Source organism: Hemicordylus capensis, chromosome 2, assembly GCF_027244095.1.
Source record: "Hemicordylus capensis ecotype Gifberg chromosome 2, rHemCap1.1.pri, whole genome shotgun sequence".
Classification (NCBI taxonomy): Eukaryota; Metazoa; Chordata; class Lepidosauria; order Squamata; family Cordylidae; genus Hemicordylus; species Hemicordylus capensis.
The window spans coordinates 203,837,548-203,863,367 of NC_069658.1; the positions used below are offsets into that span (position 1 = coordinate 203,837,548).

Here is a 25,820-nt window from a genome sequence, read left to right on the forward strand (position 1 = left end):
AACCCCTCCTATATTCTACCAAAGAAAACCACAGGGCTCTGTGGGCGCTGATGCCACACTTTACTTTACCACAAATTTACATTGCTTACATAGCAGTTTAAATGTCATGGCTTCCCCATAAAGAATACTGGGTGTCATCGTTTGGTGAAGATCTTGAGAATTCCTTGCACCTTATTGTGCTCACAAAACTACAGTTCTCAGAATTCCTTGGTGTGGAGGGAAAGAATTCAACCCATTTAGAGTTATTGCTCCCTGGGAGACTTCCTGTGTTCTTGTTTGTGGGTGTAACAAGCAGCACCCAGCCAGGAGTTCGTGAAACTGCTCTCTAGCCCAGTCTTTGGTCCAAGTGTATAAGGATTTTTAAATGTATAAAATTATAAACAAAAATTTAGGACCAATAAGAGGAAGTATTTTTCCACACAGTGCATAATTAATCTGTGGAGTTATCTGCCGTGGATGTGGTGATGGCCAACAACTTGAATGGCTTTAAAAGGGGCCTAGACAAATTCATGGATGGCAAGTCCATCATTGGCTACTAGTCTTGATGTCTATAGGCTATGTCCAGAGGCAGAACCAGTTTTCAGGGGAGCAATAGCAGGAGAGGGGCTGTTTCTTCATCTCCTTGTTGTAGGCTTTCCAGGAGCATCAGGTGGGCCACTGTGAGGAAAGGATGCTGGGCTAGATAAGCCTTGGGCCTGACCCAGCAGGGCTCTTATGTTATTATGATATATTCACAAGACAAAAATATTAAAATAGCCCAGGCAGTACATTTTCCAGTGGTAAAGATTTAAAACATTAATGCTTGAAAGATTTACAAGTAATAGGGTATCTGGCTGATCCAAATTAGACAAAGCTATGAAGGAATGATCTATCAGTGGCTATTAGCCATAGTGGCCAATTGGAACATTAATACTGAGGCAGTATACTGCTAAATACCAGATGCTGGGCCAAGCAGCAAGGGAAGGCTACCATCTTTGTGCCCTCCTTGTGGGTGCCCAGAGATACGTCTGGCCACTCTTGAAACAGAATGTTGGACTAATAGGTCTCTGGTCTCATCCCAGCAAGGCAATTATTTTGTTCTTATATGACCCTGAGAGACCAACTGGCATTTGTGAGAAAAGAACAGACAACTAAGTAAAATGTGCTTAACAGGTAACTCCAAATTATAAGGTGGGTATGCAGGTGGTTCTGTGTATAGAAAAAACGCAGAAAACACTCCAGATCAAGCCTGGAAGGCATGCTGTGTTCATACATTTGCTCTGCTGTTGTAGATGTCCCCTCTGCCTAAGGATTAGCTCATACAAATTGCGGATGAAGCAGTAAAACTCTCCCTGGAGTGTAGCACTTAAGACAACAGTTGGGGGATGGTTGAATCCTTCTCGTTGGGGAAAATAAAATTCCCTGCATATGCAAAACTAACATATCAGGGAGAAGACTAAGCTAAAGCTCTTTTCCTCGATATCTCATTTTTAATCTAGAGGAGCATTCAGTCATGTGATACTTCACCTGCCAAGTGAAGTGGTACAGTCCAGGAATTACCACCTCATCTATTGTTTGTGTGAGCTATACTTAAGGATCCTTAGATTTCTGTGGATATTTTTAGCCTACTTTCCTTAAGGAATATACGCTTATGAGATCACCTGGCATTCTGTTTTTGTGTCCGTGTGTGTGTGTCCCCCCTAGCAACTTTGCAATGCCTGGACCAATATGAGCCAGATTGGGTACTGTTGTAGAGACATACAGGGACGGCTCAAGGGCGTAGTTTGTAATTATGTCTTCTACCCCAATTCAATATGGCAGACACATGAACATTTGAGGAGCAAGTGGGCTAACTTGTGAACCACCTAACTGATTTGAACTAAATTTAGAACAGTTGTAGGGACACCTCAACGGTGTAGTTTGTGATGATGTCATCCACCCCAATTCAAAATGGTGGATGCATGAATGTTTGAAGCGCAAGTGGGCTAACCTGTGAACCACCTGACTGATATGAACCAAATTTGCTACAGTTGTAGGGACACATAGGGATGTCTCAAGGGCATAGTTTGTAATGATGTCATCCATCCTGATTCAAGAAGGCAGACACGTGAATGGTTGAGGAACAAAGGGACTAATTTGTGGACTACCTCACTGATTTGGTACAGTTATAGTGAGTGACACACAGGGACACCTCAATGGCATAGTTTATTATTATACCATGCATCTCAGTTCAAGATAGTGGACGTGTGAACGTTTAAGGCTGAAGTGGGCTAACTTGTGATGATGGTAATTATCAGTTAAGATTATAGTGAAAGGAAAGTAGACAGATTAGTTCTTACCAGAACTTCTTTTTTTCTCAATTATCTCTTCAGCTTTACAAAGCAGAAGCAAACCTCCCTTCCCATCCATTCTTATAGCCATCACTGGATTAAGCCAAGCAGGATCACCCCACTATCTTGTGGATCTATTATACTAATGAAGAAAGCAACCTTTAATGCATTAATCAGTTTGATTAATCAAGTAAAACTTTTTCTAAATCAATTACATTAAAAAAAACCATTAACCATTTTTCAAATAAGTGCTTGAAGATGGCTGGTGCCATCTTGGAAGATGTGTTCCCCCTTCACTCTCATACAAGAGGGAATGCCTCTTATAAGATGACACCTGATCTGATATATACATGTGTCCTCTAAAAAAATAAAGAATGCCTTCTCCTCCACAAAACTGTTGTTTTAGTAGTATGCAGATACCAGTGAAAATTAATTTGACTCGGGTGATAACCCTATTTAGATGACAGTCCTAATAATAATTCAGCATAAGCTCCATTGTTGGACACCAGAGGCAAAGTATTATTTGGCTACCATTATCAGTACTGTTGCTCTCTGATATAAACATGCAATTCAGACTCACTTAGCTGAATTGGTATAGGGCTATGGACAGCAACTAGTTTTGCCAGTGGCTGATGATCGAGACTAACACTGTGCTGGCACAATGAACAAAGAACAACATACATGCAAGAAGGTCGCTTGGCTGGGCAGATGCTCAAAGCTGTGCTTGCGCAACAAGGGTAGCAAGACAGGATATGCATGTCTATTTCTGCCACAGGTTCTGTATCGAGTTGTGCAAGTGCAACACTAGTCTAGAATGCAAGCTCCTGAGTGAGGGCATCTGGCCAGTGCTATGTCCTTGCATTAGTGCAACATGTTTGCACAAGTGTGTTAGCCTGGAAGCCAGTATGGTAGGCCAAGGCACCAATTCCCATCCTATCCAGTAGCTTGCCAGCCATTCCTCTTATCACAGGTCCAGCTCTCTCCATGCCTTTCTTTTATCTCAGAAAAATACCTGAGCAAAAGCCAAGCAGCTATTCTAAGGGAGCCAGTTTTGGCTTAAGAGCTGCCAGTTGCTGACTTCAGATATAGGGATAACCCAAGCCATTTAGATGTGTGGTGCGGATACTAAGAATAAAACATTTCCCAAAGTGTCACACTGGCAAGAAGTTATATGGGTGAGGAGAGGGGAAAGAGTGAGAGTTAACCACAACAAAGAGCTTTGGGGAAAACAGCATTTAGACAGTAGGACTTTCCCTTTATTGAGTTCTCTCTTCACCCTGGTTCTGTTCCCAGTTCTGAACTTATGCTGGGATTGATTTGATGAGATCTGGGGGGAACATTCCTTTCTGTAACATATCCTGGCTCTCCATCCAGTCACTCTCCTTTACACCCATCAGGAATCTTTTTTCCTAGAAAGGAAAAGAAACAATAGTCAGGGCTTTCCCATAACCTGAGCCAGGAGGGTCTGTCTGCTCAGCATGGTCAAATTATAAAAGCCAGAGAGACAACTCAATTGCCTGTACATGGAAAATACATCTGAGAGACACTTGTCTTATGCATGGCTGCAAACACACAGCAAGTTCAGCTTCTAAAGTAAAACCTACAGCTCCCCATCAAACACAACCCTGAGGTTTCCTCAAGCACCAAAACATGGCCTTTCACATTTTCTAACTGCAAAGTTGCATACACTCTACAATAGAGTGCAAACACTGGATTTCAAATTGTAATATTTGAAGATTGCATTCGAAGTGAATGGGCTACTTTTTGGAGCACATTCCTGCAGTTTGTGTGTATATGCATGTGATGTATGGCTATACAAGAGCTCAGACTTTTGATGACCAGAGTTGCATTTTTCAGCCATTAAAGTGGGATGGGGCTCATATATTGTATTCTTGAAAACATTAACTTTACAACTACAATTTCCCATTTTGAAAATGTAGCCTAAGTCTAAGCCAGCTGCTGCCTTTTATCTTCAAGAAGCCACTCTGAAAACTTTAGGGTGAACAAAGAAGCACCTTTTAAAGTGGTGGTTCTCTTATATTTAGCAGACAGGGGAGAGCAACTGGCCCTATCCAGTCCCAGCACAGCATCCCTCCAGTGGCTGTTGCTGGTGTTTACTTTATGTTTGTTTTAGACTATAAGCCTTTTCAGGACAAGGGGCCATCATATTTATTTATTTATTTTTCAATGTAAACCGCTTTGAGAATTTTTTTTTGAAAAGCGCTCTATAAATATTTATAGTAGTAATAGTAGTTTGAGTAGTTGTGAAGTAGTCAGAATTCCAAATATTTAAAAGGGATGTGTGTGGGGTGTTTGAGAAGAAGTTCTGTGTTTAAGTGAGGGGATTAAAATGGACTCACTTAATCCAATTTTTTTAGATTTTGAAAAGTCTCTTTTGGGTTAGTATGGTATAGTGCGAGATCTTATCTTTGTCAATGCATCATGGATATGGGAAATCAGATGGACAGGAGCCAGCTAGGGGTTGGTGTATATGTAGACCATATAGTATTGTTTGGTCCAGCAAGATATCTTAATAAATTATTAGTACCTAGTCTTTGAAGGGCTCTGACACTGGCCTTGTGTAATGTCTTGGAAACAACTGTACGTGAGGGGAGATATCGCAAGATCCTCTATAAGGAGCGTCTCTGTCCTTGTGGTTCTGGGGAAGTTGAGTCAACGGCTCATGTTATTTTAAACTGTCAGTTCTGCCGAACCTTGCGGAAGAGATATATAAGTCCTTTTTAAACAACATATTCCAGTTGTTCTGAGCAGCTACAACTTGAAATACTTTTAACAGATCAGTGGGATGCTGTGTCTCATAACGTGGCGAGGTTTTGTTTTTTGGCTAACAAGTCTCAGAAAGCAAATGTTGAAAAGCGAGATATGGGGTTGGGTTGAATTAAATTAAATTAATATTAATATAACTTATGGAGCTTTTTGTTTATGCCATGCCATGCCATGTTTGCTTTTATGTAAAGTTTATGTAAAGTTTTATCTTTTTCTATGTTTTGCTGGTCGAATGACTGAAATAATATTATTTATTTATTTATTTATTTATCAAATATGTACACCGCCCCAAACTTTCATCTCTGGGTGGTTAACAATAGCGTAAAACACGTTAAAAACATATACAAAAAACTTAAAACAATTTAACAATTTAAAAATAAACCAGAGATTAAAACTTAAAAAATTTAGGAAGCTGAGAAAGCTTGGGCGAAAAGATGGGTTTTCAGGTGTTTTTTGAAAATTGCCAAGAGGTGGCGGGGTGGGAATCGTATCTCAGCAGGAAGCGCATTCCACAATCTAGGGGCAGTGACCGAGAAGGCCCATCTCTGTGTAGCCACCAAACAAGTTGGCAGTAACTGGAGATGGACCTCCTCAGATGACCTCAGTGGGCGGTAGGGCTCGTAGCGAAGAAGACGCTCTCTTAGATACCCAGGGCCTAAGCTGTTTAGGGCTTTATAAGTTATAACTAGCACTTTGTATTTTGTCCGGAAACCTATTGGCAGCTGGTGTAGCTCCATCAGTAAAGGAGTAACATGGGCTCTCCAAGATGACCCAGAGACCAACCTGGCCTCCATAATAAAGAATGAAATGTATGGTGTGTAGTGGTTAGAACGTTGGCCTAGGCGTGTGAAGCTGAATTCAAATCAAATCCCTATTCAGCCATAAAGCTCACTGGATGACTTTGGGCCAGAGCTCTTTTATGGAAAGGGGGGGAATAAACATGTAACCAGAATAAACAGAATAGCAATGATAATACTAGTGGGGCTGTGTGCACACAACCAAGAGCCACAGGGATAGCGTTTCTATGGGCACTGTGTGAGTGATAAGGGAACAGAAGAATATTAGGATCAGACAGATTCATAGAGGATAAGTCTATCAGTTGTTATTGGTCATAACAGCTATTTGGGACCTCCATGTTCAGAGGCAGTGCACCTCTGCATGCCAGATGCTAGGGATGGAAGATAGGGGAGTGTTTTCATGCCTTGCTTGTGAGGTTCCCAGGGGAACATCTGGCTGACCACTGTGGACTAGAGTGCTGGATTAGAAGAGATGGACTAGCAGAGTGCTGGACTAGAAGAGATGGACCTTAGTCTGTTGCAGCTAGGCAGCGCCATGGTCAGTTACCTTGAATATTAGCTTTTGCAATGGAGTGTGCCAACCAGGGCCCCTCCCTGATGATCATAATTTAACATTTTGGTTTAATCTACTCATATTTAGCTATTTATTTGTGAATGTTGTTGCACCCTTTAGTTAAACAAATGAACTTAATGACAAGTGGAAATGCCAGTCTCAGTGGGTCAGGTGGATTTAATACAGCATTGCCCTAGATTGTACACACTGGCAAAGGACCCAGCAGGCTGCTTAAGTGAGCCCAAAGCACACTGGCTGCCCTGAAGCTACAAGCATGGAGGAGGACAGCCAGATGTCATCCCTAGCCAGAGGACCAAGATCTGCTGGGAATTTGGGCCCCTCTCTCCCAGCAAGGACTCCACCAGCAAGAGGAAAGATCAACCCAGCCCAGCCATTGACCAGAGGGCAACCCCTGGGGTGTCAGCTCTATGCCTTCCTTAGCATGTTCTGCTTGGCCTGCAGACAAATGGCACCAACTGCTTGGGAGCTCTTTAGGGAAAAGCTGTTGTTTCTTTATTTTTTCCTTTTAAAAAATCACAATGTAACTATGCATATTTGTGTAACTTGGGTTACTTGTGTAAGTAACCCAAGGCCCTCAGGACAGGGTGAAATGGAATATTATTACTTAGTGTGTGTGTGTGTAGCTCCTGGCCATCACATTGTACTAACTGAATAAACGAATTGGGTCATAGGTGTTCACAAATTTCTAAAGATGGAGGGCATATTAATTTGACACTATATCGCCTAGCTTTGTAGGAAACGGATGATCAGTATCGTTAATGTAGAGAGAGGAGGCTGCGAAGGAGAAAGTTAATGATTGATAGAAGGCAAGTGGGCCTATTAAAAGAGAAACCTGAAGACATCGCTCTAATGCTCTGCAGCAACAGTTCTGCCTGCAGTTCCTGCTCCACTCTGAGAACAGAGAACGTAACAAGGTCAGGGCATACTTTCTGTGAAACAACAGGGTCATGTATCATGGCTATTAAGAAAACAAGGCGATGTTGTTTACACAAGAAAAAATTCGGAAACGTACCCTGCCCATTATGAACTAGACAGAGGTAGGACTGTGTACAGTTGTCCCTAAACAGTCCCAATATTACTGAATAAAAGGATTGCAAATTTTGTGCCAAGAAAAGCTAAATTCTGAGACCCATACAAACTACGGAAATGAGACGGGTTTGCTTATTTTGTGTTTGCTTATTCTTATATAGGGTGCAGTACTGGTATATTTTTTCCAAAGCTCTGAATTGGTGGTGGATATGATGAGGCATCACCATCCCCCTGGCCCCCGCCATTCTCAATGTGCCCTCCTTTCAACAACCCCCCATCCTGCTTTTGTGAACTGCCCACATTGCTATTCCTTCCAGATCTGGCTCATTATCCCTGGGGATGCCCTTCATGGGTGCCTTGCATAACATGTCACATGCTGACAGACACCCTGGATCTAAGCTTGTAACTAGGAAAGGGGAAGGAAAAGGAATGAGAGCAATTCCCTGTCTTGAGTCTTGACATATTGCTTTCATGAATCATATGGGGCGCAGGGTTGCCAACTTCTGATTTCAAAAATATTGGTTCTCTTCATGGGCCAAAGGGGCATATAGCTGAGTGTGCCAGGCATGGAAGCTAGCAAAATATGGAATGGTGGGCTGGGATTCAGTCTGGCAAAAAATGCCAGGTCAGGGGATGGAAGTAGGATGGAATGTGATAGGCAGAGCTTGGTGGAATGCAGCAGGTCATGGAGTACAAGGCCATTTAAGGCTATTTCCAAAACATACCAACCTACATGATGAAGAAAATGACTCAAAGTATTCCCATTGAAATTAAAAGGACAAATAGAGTAATAGGTGAACATAGGAAACATAGGAAACTGCCATATACTGAGTCAGACCATTGGTCTATCTAGCTCAGTATTGTCTTCACAGACTGTCAGTGGCTTCTCCAAGGTTGCAGGCAGGAGTCTCTCTCAGCCCTACCTTGGAGAAGCCACCAGGGAGGGAACTTGAAACCTTCTGCTCTTCCCAGAGCGGCTTCATCCCCTGAGGGGAATATCTTGCAGTGCTCACACATCAAGTCTCCCATTCATATGCAACCAGGGCAGACCCTGCTTAGCTATGGGGACAAGTCATGCTTGCTACCACAAGACCAGCTCTCCTCTGGTTTCTATCCCATCTCTGGGTGCTGGGTGGGAAGAGTGGTGGATTTGCACATGTGGGTTTTGGGCCACAGACTGTCCTCTCTGGTATTTAGGGCGCATTCTCAATCACAGCTGTACAATATTTTATCATCATTTGTCATATGCATTTCCAGTAACAGTGCTAAGCAAATGTCCTGATGTTACCTCAGCCTGTGCATCTGACAGCACTAGTATGATCTCCCCTTCTCCGAATGGAAGGAAGTTCTCATCATCTGAAGCATGAGCTTGGATTGCTTGAGCCTGGAATATGAACCATGATATCAGTGAAGCAATGTGCTTCTAGAATGGCCAGCTTGTAACTTATAATTTTCTGGATCCTACGTGTAGAGCAGAAGGTGACATGAAGATGTTAACTGAGGTGTGTGTGTGTGTGTGTGTGTCTGTCTGTCTGTCTGTCTCTGTCTGTCTGTCTGTCTGTCCATCCATCCACTGTGTGAAACAGGATGCTGGACTAGATGGGCCTTGGGCCTGATCCAGCAGGGCTGTTCTTATGTTCCTATCTATCTATCTATCTATCTATCTATCTATCTATCTATCTATCTATCTATCTATTTCCATCTGTCCACCCGACATGAACCTAACCACCCAGGATTTCTACTCTTTCCCTTAACAGAGGCCCAGGTTTTATAAGGCATTTACACAGTAGCCCAAACACAGCAGTCTATATAAGTAGTAGTGAATGCTTTTTACCTTGAATAGGAAGCCAGGGGGAAGCTGGCTATGATCATTCCCTTCTGGGAAGAAGTTAGAGATGATCTGAAACACAAAGGCCTTTCAGTTATCCACAGCACATAATCACTTCCCATGACAAAACTTATTTTGGATTTTGTTTTAGGTTTCCAGATGCTTGGACAAAGCTGGAAGAATGTATGACAATACATGGGCTGACACCCTAATAATGTATGTGTGCTGCAAACATCAGCGCACATGCAATGCTAAACCTTACTCTAGTCCCCATACTTCTGACATGTGGGCACTTTTGGGCAAGAGTGCAAATGCTCTGGAACTCTGGGAGTGCTCTGTTGGACCAAAAACACATCCTTGGGGGTCAGGGATATTTTCTCAGTCTAACAGAGTACTTCTGGAGCACTGGGAGAGCATTCAAGTATTTGCACTCTTGCACAAGAGTGTCCACACTTCAGATGTGTGGGGGCTAGTGTTGCATGTGCAGTGATGTTTGAAGCACACACGTGGTATTTGGATGTCAGCCACTGTGTGAAATTTGCTTCTTTTGTATTTTCTAGACAACACACAGAAAACAGACACACCCAAAAAGGTTTGACATGGTTTAGCATGAACCACAGAAGTGATAAAACTAAAGCTGATGGAGTCTGACACATGTGACCAAATACAAAACTTATCATCGAAACTAAATTTGCCCCAACTACATTGAATCACAGGTCTCCAAACTCGATTAGATTGCTGCAATTATTTATACCAGAACTTAATAAAGTTGATTAATTAAACTAGTTTTATAGTATCCTACTCCTTCACCAAGCTCTACTTTTTTAAAGGTTCTGAATCTGCGTTTCCATTTCCCCCAAAAGCCATCGACATATATAGGACTACTCCATGGTATTTAGCTGGAATGATATACTGTATATAATTCAGAAAAATATTAACAGATCTGAAGATAAACAAAAGTGCAGTATTTCAGAAATTATACTTGCATTCACAAACCAAAAACGTCCAGCTCTTAGGGCATGAATAAAATCACCTTTATTGCTGTGACAGCACTATCATGTTTGTGCACAAGAGCAGCCCTACCCAGGTAGGGTGGATCGTGTGCAGCGCCAGGATTGAGGCCAATCTGGGCACTGCCTCCCCTGGTAACCTGAGTTTTTTACCCAGGCTTTTACCTGGGTTAAAAGGTGTGAGTGTGCCCTTTACCCCCAGGTCCTGGGGCATGTGGATGCTTGGGCTGCATACAGCCCAAGTATACACAGAGGTGGGTGCCTAGAGCACCCAACTCCCAGGGGAATCCACCAATGTCCTGTGCTTGTTACGCTGTGCATTGTGGAATTCCTGGAGACCAGGAAAATGAGTCCCAGCTTCCAGAGATCCGCACTGCACACAGAGCAGCGCAGAGCCAAAGAGAGAATCGTTGCTCGTCTGAGGGGGGTTAATCCCTGCCTTCCCCCTGCCTGCCCTCTCCACCCAGCCAACAGTTGTGTGTAGAACCTTAGCAACTTCTATTATTATATTTTTCAATTCAGTTTATTACGATCAAAGATCAGCACACAGATCACATCCAGGTAAAAGAGCCCCCCCAAAGCGAACATCGATACTAGTGCATGCATATATATAAACATACACATAAAATATACAATTAAGAACTATTACATAAAATATAAAATGGAATAAGATAACAAAATAAAAACAAAATGAATTAAGAGCCTTTATTAACCATCTCCGACACACTGTATGCAGGTCTTAATCGCAGCTGTACGGAATTTGGCCACCAGTTGCGAGACATTGATATAAGTATCAGAAAGAAATAAGTTTATATAAAACTCATCAGAATTATTTGGATATCTAAAAACAAGAGGAGCAATAAATCTAAGACACAGATCATGATAAAATGAACAATACAAAAGCACATGACCTACTGTTTCAACATCGCCATTCCCACAAGGACACAATCTCTCCAAAAAAGGAACCCTCCTAAATCTACCCTCTAATACCACAGAGGGCAACACATCCATCTGGGCTAGCATCAGGGCTCTTCTGTGGGTTGGATATGTCAGATTATACAGATAGTTGGCTGGTTTTTGCAAGGGCTTAACTGCTCCAAACCACTTGTAGCTTGATGACCTAGCTCCTGACCTAAATCTATCTATCTGGTGTCAGATAGCATCCAGATTAAGTAAGGGTAGCATCCAGATTAAGTAAGGTTAGCATCCAGATTAAGTAATCATGATTAAGCCCCAATCAATGATAAACTAGTCATGACTAACTTAAGTCCTATTAATTTAATTGTCATATTAATTCATAAAGCACACAGAATGGAAATATTTAAAGATAAGGGGTAACATTCAGACTAAGTTAGTCAAGACTGAATCAAACTGAAATTAATATTAATTTATTATTTAAATGTGTTAAATAATAAATAAATATTAATTTCAGTTTGATTCAGTCTTGACTAACTTAGTCTGGATGTTACCCCAAATCTTTAAATCTCTCCATTCTGTGTGTTTTATTAATATTAACCTTCAATATTAACCTTCTTGTCTCTGGTTGCAGAAACAAAAGGAGGTATTTCTGGCGTTAATTTTATAATATGTTTGTCTCATGTTTCTGATGCTCTCACCGCCTAGAGATTTCTATGTTTGGCAGTATATAAATTCTATTCTATTCTATTCTATTCTATTCTATTCTATTCTATTCTATTCTATTCTATTCTAACAAACAAACAAACAAACAAAAAATTCCATCCATATGCAGACTTGCCAAACCCTTCCAAAAGTGATGCAAGATTTTTTAAAATTAAAGATGAGTTTTTTGGTGATTAGGCCACAACACAGCAGCTAGGCAGGCAGGAATGATTGCCACCTTCACCCCACACTCTAGTAGTACACGGACTCTACGGTTGTTGTAATGTTGACTATGTAATCCATATATTGTTGTCCACTGTGAGCCTTTGGGAAGGTTTGCTAACCCCCCACAATCAACATCAGAGACCCTGCTTTTTGTTCTCCTACCACTGGAGGTCCAGTTGGCAGGAATGTGCAAAAGGGCCTTTTGTGAATGGGCCTGTTGTGCCACTACCACCCCTGCCCAATCCCTGGAACTCCCTATCTTATGAGGCTCACTTGGTCTCCTCATTGCTGGTGTCCTGTTGCTTGGTGAAAACATTGTTGTTTTGCTAAGAAAGCCCAGAAGTGTTAGGTGATGGCTGCTTCCCCCACTTATGTCTTTGTTGTTATGTTAGAGAGTTGAAGCCTTAAAGAGGCAGCCCTTTGGAGCCTGGCACTCCTCATTTCACTCTACCTACTCCTGCTGGGTTTGTCTTTGGTGCTGGTGTACAGATATAGGGAGACCTGATGGTGAAGCAGAGGCCGCACAGTCAAGGGCTGGGATTATAGGGATGTTGCCTCTGGGAGCCTAGATACTGAGGGAGCCTCCTGTCGTAAATCTGTCAGGCTAACCAGACAAAGCATAACAGAAGCAGAAGCAGAACAGCAAAGTCTAACAGGAATATATTCTCCAAACCAGGTCCAGTCCGAGTCAATCCAATAAATCCAACAGAGTCCAAAGCGAAATCCACAGGCAAGGTCAACACAGTCCAGGGTCCAAACACGGTCAAGGTAATACACAAACACAGCCAATTAGCTCACAGGAAACTGTTGTTGCTATCAGCAGGGTAGCTATGTTACAGGCATCTTAAATAGGCTGACCCCCCGGTGCTTTAATTAAGAGTTGCTGAGTCAGCAGCTTTGCCTGTTGTTCTACGCATGTGGCTCCTTAACTCTTGCTTTCTCTTGGAGTGGTGCCTCTCCACAGCTGAGACCGGTCGCGCCTCTTCCACAAGAGCTGCCTCACCCAGCTCTAACTCATCTGCGACTCCCTGTGCATTGGAACCACTCTCCTTTGCAACTTCTGGCCCTTGCCAACCCTCCTCTGCTGTCAGCTCTGTCTCCTCCTCCAACTCCTCCTCGGAATCTTCCAGCATGCCCATGACACCTCCTTGGGGAACCCTAGCTCCTGGGCTTCAGTGAGGTATGGTCCAGGGCTGGTTCTGCCTCCTCAGGTACCAGTCCAGTGCCTTGATCCAGGACTGTGGCCAGTGCCGGTCCTGCTACTTCAGTCCAAGTCACTGCTGTGAGCCGTGACTTGGTCACTCCATGGCAAATTATTTGTTAGCTTCTGTGAGTTCATAAAGATTAAAAGGCAAGATATAGACGTTTTAAAGAACAACAAATCAGTGCCCTGCTTGTAAGTCCTTGTCCAAGCATGTTAAGAGTTAAAGGCCTTTCCAGAGCATCATTGGTTTGAGTGATGAATATGTGGGGGTTACCAGCAGCCAAATCTCCTCCTCCTTCAAGGAAATGCTTCTGTTATGAGGGAGCTGCTTTGTCCCAAAATGCAGCATTGGGTCATTCCCGTCATCCACTAACCGCCACTCACTAGGTTGCCTTTGGTAAGTCACTGTTCTCTCAGCCTCCGCCCTCCATTAACAATGTGGGGTAAAACACACACACGCTGACCTGCCCCACAGGGCTGTTTCAAAGGGTTGCTGAGATAATAGTATGAACATCCAAAAAGCAGTACAGAAACACTCAGGGTTGTCTTATTGCTTTCCTACTTTATTCGTGGGGCAAATAACGTGCACAATGTGCCTTCAGTCAGCAGTCTCACCTTGGAAGATTTCACACCAAGTCTCCTCATTGGAGCAGCAGCAAATTAGCAACTTGAAAACTGCAGGGTTGCCAGGAATCCATGCTGGTGTTTCCTGCCAGACAGGATCTCTATTCCTTTCATGTTGAGAGTATCAAGCCTCTCAATCGAGAGCTCTGCTCTTGGGAAACTTGTGCTGCTGCTATGCAGCTTTTGCAGCTGCCTAGGCAGTTTCACGATGCGAGGATGGCCCTGACGTGATAAGAGGCAAACTTTGCTTTAAGGAAGGGTCTCAAAGTAATCATCTGAATGGGAAGGAAGAAGGACTTGCAGAGTGCTGTGCTCTGCTGTGCCCTTCAAGTCCTGCTTGTAAACTCCCTGAAGTATTTGGCTGGTCAGGCTAGATGGACCTTTGGTACGATCCAACAGAGCTCTCCTTATACCTCTTCTAGACTGCTAGAGCAAACTGCCCATTGCTCAGTTCAGGGCTAATTTCATCCCATAGGTATCTACCACCGAGTAGATACACACATCAAAGGAATCATCTGTGCAGAATCCAGTTAATTAGGGACCAGGCAGTAAAGCAAAATCAACCATTCGGAGTTTAATAAAGAATGCCCTTTGGTCTCTTATACTGTGAACGATCGAGCCTGCTTTGCTGTGTCCTCCTGCCAGTGGTGGCTGGTGGAGGCTGGGGCAGGGTGGGGCAGAGCAGAAGGTGGAGTATACCTTTAACTGCAGGTAAAAGCTCTTGCTGCTGTAGTTGCCCAGCTCCCTCACTGTCAACAAGCCATGCCCCCTGCCCCCTGCCCCCACCACTCAGCTAACTGATGCACATGCATGGTGGCAATCTGAGGTGTCAGCAGGACAAAGACTTGTTCTACTGACCCCTCAGATGGTCACCATGCATGGACTAGGCTGTACCAAAGCATTTTTCAAAAGCTGGCTTGGGCCAAGGAATGCATTTCTCACACACCCCACAATCAGGTAGATCAGATGTTTGAAATCATAACCCGTACTTGCCCGACATCAGGACGCAATTTCAACAAGCTATTCTCCATGTGGTTAGAAAACACAGAATGAAACATGAGGTGAGTTTGGGCTGCACAAAAGGAAACGGCAAACCAGTAGAGTTGCCAACTCTGGCTGAAGCTATCCCTACAGATCCCCCCGCCCTCCGCCAACCACCAATATTTGTTTTCCATATTTGTCATAAATATCAAATCATTCAGTCTCCAGGATGGCTTTAAATATCAATCTGGAGATTGATGTTAACTCCTGGAGTCTCCAGGCCAGTCTTGAACAGCTGGTGACCCTAGTGTGTGGCCACCCAAATGGTCTGAGCAGTGACTCAGCAGTTTTCTGGAGTGACGGCCCTTTTTGATCAGGGAACTAGTGCCTCCTCTAGATACCACCGAGCTAGCCCAGAGAAGTTTCACAAGGAATTCAGTGTTAATGTAGTTTTTGTATCTATGTTATTGAAAATATTTATACCTCACCTTTCTGTCCCATGACTGGGATTCCTACTAGGAACACAATTTATAGTAATAGTGCAATTTAAAACTCAGGAAAATATACCCGCAAAACAGCAGATAAAACAGATTCACAAAAAACCATGGGAGTCAGAAGTCAGAAGCTGGTCATCATGCCAGAAGCACTTGGAAAAAAGCAACCTGCATTTAGTGCAGGAGTAAATTTATTGTCGTTGGGGATGATGGCAATTCAACAACAGGTGGAAAGCCTACTGATTTAGTGTCTAAACGCTATCAAGGAGGGGATCAGGAAAGTCTCCTGAAGCAGGGATTTCTATGGCCTTTGTGCCACAGCAGATAATGCCCTCTTTTGCATGTCCACAAACTGTACCTCTGCTGGAAGTGGGACATGGAGAAAGATTCTTCTGATGGTCTGAGCAGGAAAGCAGGATCACATGGGAGGAGCCATTCCTAAATTTTGAATTGGGCAAGAAATGGACCAGAAGCCAGTGAAGCTGGCACAGTAATTCTCATATGAAAAAGCCAGAGGAGAATTCAGAGGTAATAGTATTTGTCCAGGGGCGTAGCAAGGTTGGAGTGGGTCCAGAGATAAGATTTTAAAATGCCGCCCCCTCACTGAAGCTCAGCTCATGAAGTAAGGAAATTTTAAATGAGGCTGAATAGTGGTAACAAAAAACATAGTAAAATTTATCTATATCTATATCCTATGTGCCACAATAGAACATCATCCTAAATTATTTTTTTTAAGGTTTTGTAAATTGTGGACGATGCAAGTCATTTAATGGTACTAAAGAAAGGCATGCTGTTCTGGTAGCTCCAGGTCTTAACACTCACATCAGTTTCAGAGGATGAATACAACTGAAGGAAGCCCAGGTAGGTGCACAGCTGGAGGAATCAGTCATGTGACTTGCCACTGGGAGGGGGCAAGGCAGTGGGCCCCCAGACAATTATCTCCCCTTACCCTATTATAGTTACGCCCCTATGTTTGTCTTGTATTTGAGTCTCAGGAATCCTAATGCATGCCTTGACTCAGAGCCTAGAAATGTAAACGTGAGATCTGATCGTATAGTGATAATGTCAGATCTTCAGTAGCAGATGTGTGCAACCTATTAAATGGCATTTCCATTGGAGAACTGCATTCATATAGAAAATAAAAGCTTATAGATTGCGGAGTTTATGCGAGTCATCTGGGTGCTGACTGTATATGCAGAGCTCTGCAAATGACTGAACTTAAGATTGAAATATGCGAGATACTGCAGTGCTTAAGTCTTTCCTTTATGCCATCATACCATTTCAACAGAGTGGTCTAAGAAGACTTCCCGATCATTCCCAGATGTCTATAAAATTACTTCTCCAGAAAGACAGGAAGAAGACGCTTTAAGCTTTCCACTACAGAAATTGCTTATCTCTTATTTCTGTTTAAACTGTAGAGATGTGCAAATTGATTCGAGTCAAATTGACTTGAACTCCAGTTGGGGTGATTTTAACTTGAATAGAATCAACCTTGGAATAAAGGGCCTGATTTGAGTTCAAACTGAACCGACCCTCATTTGAGTGATTCAAGCACCTTCTTGTCTCTGTGTTTTTCCTTTGCTGATTGGTTTTCTGGCATTGGCTTCTGATTGGCTTGAGATCTCCTTGCTTCTTGGCTGGCCTGTTGTCATTCAAATCAAGTGTTGGCATGGGCAACTGTGCCCCCATTGGCTGGCGGGGGGAGGCAGGAGGAAGTGGGGGACCCAAAAGGAGGGATTTTCAAAATGTATTTAAGGGACTGCTTGGAGGCAGAGAGCCATTTTGTACCTCAAGAGAGGAGAAAGATCAGAGAGAGACAGACTGCAGCAGCAATGAGAGCAGAGGCTGGTGGTGGTAGTCTGGGCCTGCCTGCCTGGCCCAGTGAGTGGAAAGAGAGACCGAGAAAGAGTGCCTGCTGGCTTATCTGACTGTCTCTTTTTAGAATTCCTTTTTTTGCAGTGCCAACAAACTGCTTTTCTTTCTTTCTAATTTTTGTTAATTGTAGCAGCAGCCCCAGTGGCTTGGGTGCTACTTTGAAATCTTTCTTCTGTGCATTTCTTCTTGTTGTTGTTTGTGCAGCTCCAGTGGCTTTAATTGGGTGCTGCTTTAAATTATTTATTTATTGCCTTCTGTGCATCCCCTTCGCCCCCCCCCCTCTTGTTTGTGCAGCCCCACTGGTTTTAACTGGGTGCTGCTTTGACCTTTCTTTTTTATTTTCTTTCTGTTCATTTTCTTCTTCTTCTTGCTTGTACCCTCCCCCCCGGTGGCTTTAATAACTGGAGTGCTGTGCTTGTTGTTATTTTGCAGCCCCAAGCTGCACCTTTGTGGCTGCTGTGTGCCTCTGTTTCCCTACCACCCCTAGTTTTTTTTTTAAATGCTGTGGATGGGTGCCTGACTGGTGCCCACCTGCCCTCCCCCAGCTGTTTTGTCCCAGTGTCTGCTTGGCCCAAGTGTGCCTCTGAGAACAACACCTGGCAGACTCCAGCCAAAGACACCAGAAGACTCCAGCAGATGCCAGAAGGTTTCACACACACACACACACACACACACACACACACACACACACACACACACACACCCTCTTAACTTGATCAGGTTATAGAGCTTAGAGTTCTTTAAATAGGGCCTAATTTGGGGAAGGGAGCAATTGGGTACTAGTAGGACTGTAGGATAGCAGGGGTGAGTTTGGGTTAGAGATGCCACAGTAATCCCCTGCCCTTTCTGTTCCCTTTGGTTTACCCCATTTTTGCCCATTCCGCTCCACCTCTCCATTAAGCTTGCTTCTTTATTGGAGTGTGTGTGTTTTAATTTTTCTAGCAACTGTGTGTGCACTACAGTGCTATAGATAGCACTGTGTGTGGCAAACACAGCAAAAATAGACCACCCACAACCCACACACCCCTTTTAAAATACCCACCTTAAAGGCACTTCTTCTCGCCCTCCATCAGAGTTAGGGCTTCAATTAAAAAAACTCCAAGATGTCCGAGGCAGGAAGAGTGGCAGGCAGAGGGAGGGGTGATGCTGCTGGTTGTGGTGGGCGATGGCGAGAGGGGCCTACTCCCCATGTCATCCTCACTGATGTAGTTGTGCGCAGGCTCTCCTTTCCAGAGGAGCATGGTCCAGCAGCACAGCTGCCTATGGTGGCTGAGGTAGAACTGGGGGCCCTCCCCTGTCAGGGAAGAAGTTCTACCTGTGGTACCAGAGGAGGAGGGGCTGATGGCTGCTAGCCCAGCTAGATCACTTTCTCCATCCTCCCTCCCAATCCCTGTTGGCAGTGTGACCCCACCACACCTGTCTGAGGAAGTACTGCTGTTTCCCGGACCTTCTCAGCCCCAGATCAAGGGTGGTGGTGGTGGTGGCCCCCAGAATGAACCAGCTGCCCCAAGACCACCACCCCACAAATGATCCCATACTGAGAGCAGCATGGTGTAGGGCCACTTTGAGCTCCGCCTTGGTGACACATATCATGCTGCCTGTGACACAGGTCAGCAGGGGTAAGGACCACAAGTGTCTTACGATGAGCACCTGCGATGGCAGCATCCATGGGTCCCTGCTCCTGCTGGCAGCAATAGGCCTCCTGTGTCCTCAAGTAGCAGTAAGGCACCTGCTCCTGCTCCCAAGCAGGGGAAGTTGCCTGCATGGTGGGTGCAGTTGGGCAAGTGGTCTAGTCACTCAGAGCCTCATCTCATCACTCAGGCCATTGGGGAGATGATCACTTTAGATGACCAATCATTCCAGGGGGTGGACAACACCATCTTCTGCCGGCTGCTCCAACTACTTGCCCCTGACTACAACATCCCCTCACACACCACCTTATTTATTATTGTTTATTAAAAATATTTATACCCTGCCCCTCCAGTGCACTACTACTCGGGGAGGCTCACAACAATAAGATAGATACAATAAAAGTAACTAAATTAAACAAAAAGGTTGTCAGATTAAAAACCACAATCATTAATAGGTTCAAATTAAAGGTTATTTTAAAAACGAAAAACTGAAAATTATAAAAAGCTAAAGAACCTACCAGATTACCCCCGCCCAAAAGGGGGGGCATTAAAAAACCTCCTTTAAAAGGTGTTTTAAAGATGTTTTTTAAAAACACTGAGGGAGGGAGCATGGCGAAGCTCTTCAGGGAGGGTGTTCCAAAGCTGAGGGGCCACAACAGAAAAGGCTCTATCTCTGGTCCCCACCAACCAGATCTCTGTCAGTGGCGGGGCCATGAGCAGGGCGTGAGATCATGAGCGGAGGGCCCTGGCAGATTCATATGGGCAAATGAGGTTCGACAGGTACCCTGGTTCCAAGCTGTGTAGGGCTTTAAAAGTAAAAACCAGCACCTTGAATCTAGCCCGGAAGCGGACCGGTAGGCAATGAACCTGACGCAGGATGGGTGTAATACTTTTGAAGCGGCTTGCACCCACAGGCATCCTTGCAGCAGCATTCTGAACAAGCTGAAGCTTCCGAACAGTCTTCAAAGGCAGCCCCACATAGAGCACATTGCAGTAGTCCAATCGGGATGTTACCATCGCGTGAGTGGATGAGGTCAGGTCCGACTTCTCCAAGTAGGGTTGCAGCTGGTGTATCAGCCATAGTTGGTATAAGGTGCTTCTGCACACCGCCGCTACCTGCGCCTCCAAGGACAGTGTTGGGTCCAGAAGCACCCCCAAGCTGTGGACTTTGCTTTTCAGAGTGACCCCATCCAAGATCAGATTTACCTCATTACTCGGATGATCAGTTCTACCAACCCAGAGCACTTCCGTCTTATCTGGATTAAGTTTCAGCTTGTTTGCCCCCATCCAGTCCAGAGCAGCCTCCAAGCCCCAGTTCAGAGCATCCCCTGCCTCCCTGGTATCTGCTGATTTAAAAGATAGGTAGAGCTGGGTGTCATCAGCATACTGCTGGCACTGCAACCCACACCTACGGATGACCTCTCCCCAGGGCTTCATGTAAATGTTAAACAGCATGGGGTGGAGCAGGCATCCCCCAGCACCACCTTCTGAGTACGACCCTCTAGGTAGGAGTGGAGCCACTGTATAAGCATGCCCCCAAGTCCCAACCCGGAGAGACATCCCAGAAGGATACCATGGTTGATGGTATCAAAAGTAGCTGAGAGGTCCAGGAGGATCAACAGAGTCACACTCCCTCTGTCTATCTCCTGGCGTAGGTCATCCACCAGGGCGACCAAGGCAGTTTCTGTCCCATATCCAAGTTGGAAGCCAGACTGGTGGGTGGTCCCACCTTCAGTAGGTGGGTGGTGTCCTCCCTGTATCGGGCATGCAGGGACGCCGTGCCGGGGGTGCTGTGCACAGCAGTGCCTGACAAGTGTGTACTTCATTGCAGTTCTGAGGACCAGTCCCAGTGGGAAGCACACTGCTTTCCTGTCCCTCACGGTGCACTGGTGGGAGCAGGCGTATGAGGGGACATCTGCTGCTAGTGGCGTGGGCAGCCCTTCCCATGTAGTGAAGCACAGGTGGGCTGTTCTGCATGTGTAGGTGCTGGACACTGCACACAGCAGATCAGCTGTTGGCAGCCATAGATTGCCAGGTGGAGGGATGGTTGTCTGAGCAGCGAAACCTTTGCTGAAGGTTCATGGTCACCAACAAAGCTGCCAATGTAACTAGGGCAGTCCAGGATCATTTTGTGCCAATCTGTTGTGTAGCACACACTCTGAACCTGGTTTTATGGGATGTGATTGGCTCTTCTGGGTCTTCTGTGGCCAGGCAAAACATGTACGCTGGCGAAGAAGGGAAGAAAGAAGAGTTCCTCTCATGGTCTAGACTCATGGTAAGATTCTAGAAGCTTTGTTTCTTGTCCATCAGGTCATGACAGCTCTGTCCTCCTCTCCCTCTGTGGCAGGAAGGATGGAAGGAAGGAAGGTTTGATTTTCTGGTTTTCTCAACACTAAGTATAACATGCTTGCTGTGCTGTTGCTTGCTGCTATAACTATCTGTTTTTTCTGGATCTTAGATTGATAAAGGCAGAACCTGGGTGCTTTCCTTCCTTGAGTTGTGGTTCAGTCTATTTGTGAAATGGTGTTGTGGCAAGAAATAGACAGTGGCAGCTCAGCTCAGCTCAGCATGTATATAATATTTCTTGGTGATTGCTCCATGTCTGACCTTGAAACTAACTTGTATTTCACACTCACAGCTCTGGTCTGCTCTGCAATCTGCATTGCAAGGTGTACTCAGCCAAAATGTGGCTGAAGACATTGTTATAATTGAGCTATGTCTATGCTTGCTGGCTGCTAAGGGTACTGCTGTGGCAACTGTTGCAATGCTAGGAACATAAGGAGTCATAACTGTATGTGAGAGAGCAACTTGAACTTGTGCCAGCAATGTTATTGCAGTGTGTTGCTGCACTGTGGCTAGCAGTGGTTGTTCGGTCAATAATCCTTTTTTTGGCCATTTTTGGACTGTGTATTTGGCAAGATGTGGTGTTCTGTGTTGGGACGGACTGTGTGCTTCTGTTCTGCAGTGCTTTTCAAGGCAGGTCTTGTGGTAGCAAGCATAATGTTTCCTCTTAGCTAAGCAGGATCCGCCCTGGTTGCATATGAATGGAAGACTACATGTGTGAGCACCATAAGATATTCCCCTTAGGGGATGAGGCCCCTCTTGATGACCACATGCTTGCATGCAGAAGGTTTCAAGTTCCCTCGCTGGCATCTCCAAGATAGGGCTGAGAGAGACTCCTGCCTGTAATCTTGGAGAAGCCGCTGCCAGTCTGTGTAGACAATACTGAGCTAGATGGACCAAAGGTCTGACTCAGTATATTATTATTATTGTTGTTGTTTACACAGTCAGACAGGTGTTATCGACTGGTTTGTTTTATACAGACATCGAGTCCTTCCCAAGGACCTGGGATGACTGGATTTTATTATCAATGTTGTTGCTGTTATTATAGATATCATCACAGAATATAGGCTGTTCCCAGAAAAGTTACTTTTTGTAATTGGCTGATGGTGATTTCTGTGGCCCCTATGGTGTTGAGGTGCTCTTCAAGTTGTTTTGGAATTGCACCTAGGGCACCAATTATCACTGGGATTATTTTGGTCTATTATTTTATTATTATTTTACACAGTCAGACAGGTGTTATTGACTGGTTTGTTTTATCCAGACATCGAGTCCTTCCCTATTATTATTATTATTATTATTATTATTATTATTATTTCGATTTTTATACTGCTCTTCAAAAAATGGCTCAGGGAGGTTTACACAGAGAAATAACAAATAAATAAGATGGCTCCCTGTCCTCAAAGGGCTCACATTCTAAAACGAAACATAAGATAGACACCAGCAACAGTCACTGGAAGTACTGTGCTGGGGGTGGATAGGGCCAGTTACTCTGTTGCAATAGCAATCTATCTTTTTTCTTGATTGTGGCCACAATGGACCAAAACAAATCCAGCTTTTAATTTCTTTGAAAGAAAAAACAAGACACACCTTTTAAAAACAAATTAAGTAAATAGATAATATTTAACGCTATCTGTAGTGCATAGCTAACAACCAGAGTGGGGAAGGGAGCTCTCTCATGTTTCTTACCTGAGTGTTGGTGGCCTTTGGAGAAACATCTATTTCTTCCATGCTTCCATCACTGCTGCCATCCTCTTCAGGATCCCTGTCTCCCCCTGTCTCTGGTTGCTCTTGCGCCATCTGATGGATGGCCCCTGCTTTTGGTGGAGCAGAAGTAATGCAGTCATTGGTGGTACTGCTTGGTGGTTCATCTTGCAGGGCTTCAGCTTGTGTGGAGAACAGAGAATCCTCAGGACTGTTTTCAAGACCAACTGAACTCTCACCAGGTGGCGCATGGTTCTCCTGATGGTTTGCTCCCTCAGTCAGAGCTCTGTCCTTGGCAACTTCAGTGGGCTCAGCTTCCTGTTTCAGTACAGATGATGGAGTTTCACACCTTAGCTGGAGTCTCTCTTTCTTGCAAGTATCACTGGCTTCAGAGTTATCTGTCAAAGGGGGCTGTGCAATATCTTCTGAACCTTTCTTAACATTTTGGCCTTGGCAGGCAGCCTCATGCATTGCCTCTGACAAAATCCCTACCGTTAGAATATTTGCCACCTCCTCAACTGTCTGGATGGTGTCTCTGGAAGGGCTGACAGGCCCCTCCTCTGGTTTTGCCACCTGCTTGTTATCTTTGGGTTCACTAGCAGTTGAAAAGACAGGTGTAGCTGCTTCTGTTGCCTCATTTTGTGCTTCTGTGGCCAAAGATGCAAAGGCCTCTTTCTCTGTTTCACTGGCACCACTGGACGTGGATGTGATCTCTGGTGCCAAATCAGATTCTCTCCCAAGATCTGAGGATGTAGCAGGAGGAGATTTGGGGATTTCATTTATGCTGTTCCCTGAAGGCATGAAAAAGGAGTTGGTTGTGCTTACAGGAGAGGAGATTACCAGTGAGCCTCTGTTGCTGCAGTAGGAGAAACATAAGCACTCTTAGAACACTCATTTTTATGCATTGCCAGGAATGTCTTCCAAACATTTTAATCTCATTTTTCCAGCTAAAGAAAATACTAAAAGGATCCTCATTGGATTCCTTTTTACAAGTATAGCCCCTCAACCTCGAACTGGTCCACCATGGTCTGGGCTTGGTTCCGTTAGACTGTGGACTGCCTCTGGTCCAGTTTGTGATCGAACCGTCAAACTGGCCTGGTTTGAGAAGAACCAGTTTGGGATCGAACAGTTAATGCACACCCCTAAGAGGCAGTGTACTGCTGCTGAATAACAAATACCGGGGGCAGACAACAAAGGAGGGCTGTTACTTTATCATGCCCTGCTTGTGAGTTTCTCAGTGTGTCTGGCAGCTGTTGGAACAAGATGTTGGATTAGATGGTCTGACCCATCAGGGCAGTTCTCATGTTCAAATGTAGCATGCTTTGGGGGAAAATCAGTGGCAGTACTAATTTTAAAAAAATGTCCATGAAGGAAAGCACATAATGTGAATAACTTGGAACTTGAGCACCCGAGGACTCTTTAATGACTGCTTTGGTGCTCAAGGCACTGTCTAGAGACCACCCCTATCAACAGTCACCAAAATGTAGGCCACTGCAGATTGAAGTGAGGGACTGCCTTCTCCATGTATGTCTTTAAGATTTAATATAGAAAATCTGTTACAGATTAGGACTTTTGGCCCCTTATAAACAGTTTTTTTCTGCGGTGGCCACCGAGTTGTGCCAAGGTTCACTGGATTTGTGATCTGGGCCTCATTTAAATAAGCTGTAAAGACTGGTTATTGAAACAAGTGATCTGTGACTAATATGCCCCTCTGAAAGGACAGGTTTTTTTGGTTTTTTGTCTCTGCTGCATATTTTCCTTTCACAATCTCTGGTAATTGGCTTTAGGGATTATGTATATATATCTATATTTTAATTGTTATTCCCTGTTTAAGAACCTTTGTTAGTTAAAAAGTAGGTTGTAAAGGTTGTTACAAACCAACAAACCAGACTACCCTTTACAGAGACAAAACAGTTCCATCACACAAAGGGTGGGTGATGGATTTTAGAACAGAAATTGCTGCTTCTTTATGTTCCTACATGCGTTGAGCAGGGGGAGAGCAACTGGCCCTATTCAAACCCAACACAGCATCCCTCCAGTGGCTGTTGCTGGTATTTATTTTTAGATTGTGAGCCCTTTGGGGACAGGGAGCCATCCTTATGTATTTTTATTTCTCTATGTAAACCACTTAGAGAACTTTTGTTGAAAAGTGGTATATAAATATTCATCGTCGTCGTCGTAGTAGTAGTAGTGAGAAAAGAGGAAACAATTTACCTTGATACACCTTTAATAATGAAGACTTTATTGGAGTGTTGCTTTTCCAGTTTGCTCATCAAATCGTACAGGTCATGGTTCAGCTGGAAGGAGCAGCAAATATCAGATCAAAAAAAGAGAAAATTAAAAACAAAACAACCCACCCAACAATCCCCACAGTTTTCACTTCTTCCATGTCAAATCCAGGCTGATATGTTCCACAGGGTCCCACGGGTGGTTTAGCATCACCCACACCACTGCAGGTGTCTAAAACTATGTTGGAGACATTGTGCATGAACACTAATACAGAAAATTGGGCATATTTTCAATGGTTGTCATGGAAGTGCAAGTGCAATTTTCTATATTAGTGCAAAAAACTGCTCGAGTAATACCTCCAACGTTGTTTTAGATGCCCACAACTGTGTGGGTGGTAAACTGCCCACAATACGCTGCAGGACATTTCTCTCACTGATTTTAATGAATATCATTTCAGGATTTCAATACCTACATTATATCCCTTCATTCTTGAACCTTTCTTCCTTCCTCATTTTCATTCACCTTTCCTTTCCAGCAGTAATAGGAAATGGTAATAGAT

The 25,820-nt window shown here is 44.2% G+C and overlaps 1 protein-coding gene across 2 annotated transcripts in view; it reads right to left on the reverse strand.

Moving 5' to 3' along the window:
* Window positions 1–2,167: 2,167 nt before the first annotated feature.
* The window catches only part of BIN2 (bridging integrator 2), a 60,201-nt gene continuing 36,548 nt past the window's right edge, over window positions 2,168–25,820 (reverse strand). Inside the window, exons 9-13 of one of the 2 annotated variants that reach the window (XM_053294746.1) lie at window positions 25,247–25,329; window positions 23,018–23,888; window positions 9,331–9,396; window positions 8,785–8,880; window positions 2,168–3,718 (exon numbers count right to left, since the gene is read on the reverse strand). In XM_053294746.1, the coding sequence (XP_053150721.1) occupies window positions 3,611–3,718; window positions 8,785–8,880; window positions 9,331–9,396; window positions 23,018–23,888; window positions 25,247–25,329 (1,224 nt within the window). In that variant the 3' untranslated portion in view covers window positions 2,168–3,610. The remainder of the gene's footprint in view (window positions 3,719–8,784; window positions 8,881–9,330; window positions 9,397–23,017; window positions 23,889–25,246; window positions 25,330–25,820) is intronic. The other variant, XM_053294748.1, reaches the window with a different exon arrangement.